At 60.5% G+C, this 6000-nt stretch overlaps 1 protein-coding gene across 1 annotated transcript; it reads left to right on the forward strand.

Moving 5' to 3' along the window:
- Nucleotides 1-1221: 1221 nt before the first annotated feature.
- THEM6 (thioesterase superfamily member 6) lies at nt 1222-5779 on the forward strand. The gene is made up of 2 exons (XM_081116571.1): nt 1222-1885; nt 4048-5779. The coding sequence occupies exons 1-2, from the start codon at nt 1373-1375 to the stop codon at nt 4159-4161; spliced, it is 627 nt and encodes a 208-aa protein (XP_080972697.1). The 5' UTR covers nt 1222-1372; the 3' UTR covers nt 4162-5779.
- The last annotated feature ends 221 nt before the right edge of the window (nt 5780-6000 follow it).

The following is a 6000-nucleotide window of genomic DNA, read 5'->3' on the forward strand; positions in this document are numbered from 1 at the left end:
TCATGACAATAGCCACCAAGGCCACCAGGGGACCACAGAGTTGTGTGGTCACAGCACAGGGCTGGCGGCATGAAGCTTGCTTGCACTGGGGTGACTTGATCCCAGCTTCATCGTTGTTTTGACCAGAGGAGACTTAATTGTCAGGCTCAGATACTCCAAAGCAGGGCTTCCAGGTCAGAGGTGTGTGCAAGCTGCCCAGCCCCAGCGTGGGACTGTGGAGTGGGGCTGCCCAGGAAAGCTGCTCCTTTGAGAGGGAGGCTAAGAATCCTGCAACCTGAGCACAGGCCTGGTGTGGGCTAGATGAAAGCCCAGGTGCTCTACCACCGCAGCTGCCGCTGGATGTGTTCTCACAGCTACATGATTGCACAGCAAGCACCCAGGAGCTCTTACTCCAGGACTCCAGCGAAGACTTGAAGACACGCCCCCCCCACCCCACCCCCCGCCCGTCACTGGTAAACACTGTGATTTGAGAGCCCTGGGGGCCAGACAGCTGAAAGAGCTGGGCTGACCTTCTCTGTTCTGTCCCTCCCCAGCCTTGCAGAGAAGAGGAACAGGCACCAAAATGTATGCCACAGTCCGCTGGGCTGAGTCCCAAGTGCAAGATACCTTTGAATCCATTGCTGAGTCATTCGCCTCCCCTCCTCCACCCCAGACGTTACTTGCTCCCGATTCTAAAGAGACAAAAGGTGGGAATGCTTGGGAATAAAGTTGGGATGATCAGGATCTTTGGGGGTGAAGGTGGGTGGGCTGGGACTGAAAAGGTGTATTGTGGTCAGACTGTGATGCGCCCTAAATCTGCCGCTTATGCTTTAGGGGTGTCTCCCTGCGGAACTGGGGAGCCCCTGGTGGTTCTGGAGTACAGGAGGGTGGGCTTCCAGTAGAGTCTCCAACCAGCACCTTTGGGGGCTGGCTGTGTCCATTTCTCTTACAAAGTTCCGCAGCCTGGGCTGAATAAGTGCTGGACCCTTTGACTCTGCTCAGATCACGGGCCGAATCACTAGGGCTAGTCCGCGTCTTCAAGGCCCAGGAGAGACGCCCGGGGCTTGGGCTCCCGGCACAGTAGAGACCCTCCGGGCGACTCAGGGAGCTTCTTCCCCTGCAACACGGAGCGCAACCGCCAGACGCCGCTGTGGCCCTGGGTGCGCAGTCCCGTGCCCCGCCCGCCCAGGGAAAGCGAGAGCGGCGCGCGCGGCGGGGCGGGGCGGGGCGGGGCGGACCACTGAGGGCAAGGGGGTGCCCGCAGTGAGGGGCTGGGCTCTTGCCTACAACTCCAGCGGCCTCAGGCCCGTTCTCCCCTCAGCAGCCTTAGTAGGGTGGTTCGCTCCGGCAGTGCGGCGCTCGCGGGTTTCGGGACTGGCGGGGTTCCGACGAGATGCTGGGGCTGCTTGTGCCTTTGCTGGCCTTGGCGCTCGCCTACTTCGCGCTGCTGGACGGATGGTACCTGGTGCGTGTGCCGTGCGCCGTGCTGCGCGCGCGCCTGCTGCAGCCGCGCGTCCGAGACCTGCTGGCGGAGCAGCGCTATGCGGGCCGCGTGCTGCCCTCGGACTTGGACCTGCTGCTGCACATGAACAACGCGCGCTACCTACGCGAGGCTGATGTGGCGCGCGCCGCGCACCTGGCCCGCTGCGGCGTGCTCGGGGCGCTGCGAGCACTCGGGGCGCGCGCCGTGCTGGCTGCCTCGTGCGCGCGCTACCGCCGCTCGCTGCGCCTGCTCGAGCCCTTCGAGGTGCGCACCCGCCTGCTGGGCTGGGACGACCGCGCCTTCTACCTGGAGGCGCGCTTCATCAGCCTGCGCGACGGCTTCGTGTGCGCGCTTCTGCGCTCCCGCCAGCACGTTCTGGGCACCTCGCCTGAGCGCGTTGTGCAGCATCTGTGCAAGCGCAGGGTGAGATACCCCCAACCCGTGCACGACCCCGCGGGGCCCTCAGGACTCCTGGTCCTTGCCCCCTCCCCTGGTGAAGGCCTACTCCCTCGGGTGCCGGACCTGCCGCGTACCGTTCCAGACCTTTCCTTTGGGCCCAGGGCCTCCTTTACTGATGTTCTTCCTAGGAGCTCCCAGGGTCCCAAATAATCTCTTCATAACTGGAGTGCGCTTGTTTCCCCCTGCCACTTCTTAACCTGGCCCCTTAAGATTCCATGACCATTTGCCACCTTTTCCGGAACAGGGAAGCCCAGACCAGGCCTCTCCCAGCAGGCTGTGTTGTGTGTCTTGGAATGTGGAGCCACCCTCTCTGGTCCTTGGTTCTGAACATAGTGTGTATGGGAAGAGAGGGAGTCAGTGAGAGGACGTTGCTGCGAGTTCTCAAGACTGGAGATTCCCCCTTTCACCCAGCTTAGAGCTGAGGGACTGGGTCACCGTCCCCTGGGTTTGGCATTGGAGGATTGAGTCCTGGAGAGCTGCAGGCCTTTCTGCTTTTTCCTGTTGGAGAGAAAAAGCCACAGTGCTGCCTGGGGCTCAAGGCCCCTCCCCCAGGGCCAGCTCCTCCCAGGACAGCAGATTGGGCTCCTGCAGCCTGGCAACCCGGGGTCCTGGGGACAGTCAGGGTGTTGCTGCAGCCAGGTTTGCAAGGGCAGCTCCTGCTGCACATGGGTTCCTGAAAACTTGCCTGGAACTTCCATGTCTAAGCTGGGCCTGTCCCAGCCCCTGGTACCCTCAGGCAAGGCACTGCCCTCTCTGAGAAAGGAGGGACACTGCCTCACCTTAGTTGTGAGAAGTCAGTGTTTCCCCATGTGGGGAAACAGGCTCAGAGAGGGAGGGGAACTGCCAGAGGCTGCACAGCAGGCCACAGGCACAGCTCCCTGGTCTTCTGTTTCTGTTGAGCCAGGAACACAACCAAAGGGCCTGGATCTCCCCCATCCCCATTGGCACAGAGATGTTCTGTGTGTCCTTTCATGTGTCAGGAGGCCGGGAGGGGGTGGCCATCAAGGCTGTAAGTCGATGGGCTGAGAGCTGTGACCAGAAGGCAGAGAAAGGGAGTCAAGGCCACTTTCCTACATGGGAGGCTGCTATGTGGGCTGGAGGCTAACTTGGGCTGATGGGTGAGGTCCAAGTGAGAGGGCTGACAACACAACATGGCAGGGACATGCTAAGGACACCCAGCTGGCGACAGGAGGGCCAAGGGATGGCCAGGAGTCGCCAAGTTTCCAGCCTGAGCCCTGGGAGTCCCAGGTGGAATCTCGGGTTTAGTGTGGGGCTGGCTGAGCCCAGTGCCCAGAGGTCCTGCAAGGCTGGCATGAGGTGGCGTGGTCTTGGGGGGACAGCTGGGCTAGAAGGAGAGTGCTCCCAAGAGCCAGGCCTGGACTTGGAGTAGAGCCTGAGCCCAGACTTGTCCTGTGAAAAGGGCAGCTCCCCTGCCTGCAGGGAAGGCTGGGGCTCCAGCTCTGAGCACCTCTGCCTGGCCTTCTGGATTACCTGAGACGGGTGGGCATTTACCTGGGGCTCTTGCCTTATCCCTGGGAGCTCCCAAAGCCAGTTGGTGAAGCCTCTGACCCACCAGGCCTGGCCCAGCATTTTGCCTGTCACTCCACCACAAAACAGAGGCCGAGTGGGCAAAACTGGAAATGCAGTGGTCAGGCCCGAGCGGACCTGGGAGGACAAGCTCCGTTCCTCATGGTGCCCTCAAGAAAGAGGGGCTCACCACAAGCCCTTGCCAGCACTCCCCCCCCCCCACGCCCTCCGCCCCCTGTTCTTTCTGACTCTGAAGGCCTCTGGCTCCTCTGAGTTTCCCACCTCCTGTCACCCTCTCCAACTACCTGGCCTCAGGTTTTTACCTGAGTTCTGGGGACACATGGAGAGCTCAGGTATAGCTCTGGGAGACGCAGGCCTGATAAAGGAGAGCAGTGTCTTGAGAGCTAGGATGAGGAAAGTTTAACCACTGAGGGCCCAGGAGGGTGGGGAGGAGGAAGCCATCTGGGGCTGGGGACAGTATCAGCAGAGGCCCAGAGGTGTGAAGGCAGAAGCCTAGCTGGATGACCCTCCCTGTACCCCTGTTTGTTGCTGTGGCAGTGGAGGGCTCCTAGGAGCCTCACCCTACTTTCCCCCTGCAGGTGAAGCCCCCTGAGCTGCCGGAAGACGTACAGCACTGGATTGCCTACAACGAAGCCAGCAGCCAGCTGCTGCGGGTGGAGAGCGGGCTCAGGGATGTTGTCAAGGACCATTGACCACTCCCTGCCTCGCCAGCCTTTACCTGGGGCAGTTGTCCTCCCATCCCCCACCTGCCAGGGAGCGGAGAGTGCCGAATGGGCTGGCCAGGCTGGGCTCTCTAAGCTTGGAGTAGCCTTGTGACCAACCCAGCCCCCTTGACCCTCTCAGCCTCCTTTCCCTTCCCCTGTTATTTAATTTATTTATTTTTAAAAATATATCTTTATTGATTTCAGAGAGAGGGAGAGAGATAGAAACATCAACAATGAGAGAGTCATTGATCGGCTGCCTCCTGCACTCCCCCAACTGGGGATCAAGCCCGCAACCTAGGCATGTACCCTGACCAGGAATCGAACTGTGATCTCCTGGATGCTACCTAGGTCCATGCTCAACTGCTGAGCTATGCCCGGCCGGACCCCTCCCCCATTATTGACACCCCTCTGTGATCCTCCCACACTGAGCATGGGATGAGGTGACATAGGCCTATGGATAAAGTGGGAGGCCCAAGGCCCTTGGCATTAGGACTGTGAGTGGTATGGGGAGCCAGGCTTCCGTAGGCCCAAGTCCAGTGACTGCTCTGAGCACAGGGACCACCTGCAACTACACTGAGCACCAGAGCCTGCAGTTGGAGCTGGGTGGGGGAGGTAGGGCCCGTGCCTGATTTGGGTGTAGTGAGAAACTGCCAGCATCTCAAGGCAAATCCCTCTGGCTGCAGGTGAGGGAGCAGCAGGCTTAGGGCAGAGTCTTTAACAGTCAGAGGCCAGGCAGACTGACTGGAGGGTCCTTATGTGGGAGATCTGGCCAACTGGGCTACCCTTGGGTAGGGACAGGGCCTGTAGCTGGGGTCAGACGGCATGGGGGCTCCTGTGGAAGTGGCGAGCTTCCTATAGCTGGGGAATATCCTAGTCAGGACCTGCTGCCCAGGAGAGAATGGAACAGGGAGTGGGATTCTGCCTGGGTGCCCTCTACATCCCACCTTCGCCTGTCTGCATTCCTCGGTCCTGTAGGGGTGTGCTGTGTGACCACGGGTGGCCCTGCCCTCTCTGGCCTCCCACTGGGCTGTCCTTGCCTCACATCCTGTCCTGCTGCCTCCTTTTTCCTTCCTCTGAGGGGCCTGCCTCCCTAGATGGTCTGGGGAGGGGTCTTCTCCGCTTTGCTACAGTGGCCTGTCCTGGCAGCTGTTCTCAGGGCTTCCTGATGGAGTCAACAGCCTGCTGGTATGCTGGCCAAGCCCACCCACTCCAGCCTAATGCCTCACCCAGCAGCTGGGGAAAGGGAGGTGTGGAGAGGCAGGAACTGGCTGAGATCACCGAGCAAGAAAGCCCAAGCCCGGGCTCTGCAAGATGGCCTTGGCTCCCTGGCTGGCTGGGAACACTGGGCTCAGGGCCCTGGGAGTGTGACTGCTGCTACCTGCCTGTGCGGCCACCTGCCTGTGCACCCGCTGGCCCATGGGGCAGGCCAGAGCAGCTAGAGCCCGGACCTGCCTTCTTTCCACCCTATCCTGGAGGCCCACCACCAGCTAGAGCCAGGAGCACAGCGACACCTGACCCCACACTGTCTGCCTTAAAGCCACCATGGAAAAGCCTCAGTGTTTGTTCTATTTAAAGAAAGCCCAAGATTAAAGGGCCTTAAACTGTGAGCATGCTGGGCAAGTTCCTCATTTTGAAACCCTGACCCTCTGGAGAAGCAGGGGACACTTACAGGGGTGTGTTCTGGTGTGGGGGGCTGTCCAGGCTTATAGGGCTCTTGTGAGCTGAGGGACCCAGTTGGCAGGGCAGGACTTGTCCCCGTTCCACAGAACATGGGACTAAGGTCAGAAAGGAGTTGTACCAACCCCTGCCCAGCTCCCAGTTGAGGAT

This window comes from Miniopterus schreibersii (genome assembly GCF_964146895.1).
Source record: "Miniopterus schreibersii genome assembly, chromosome: 17".
NCBI lineage: Eukaryota > Metazoa > Chordata > Mammalia > Chiroptera > Miniopteridae > Miniopterus > Miniopterus schreibersii.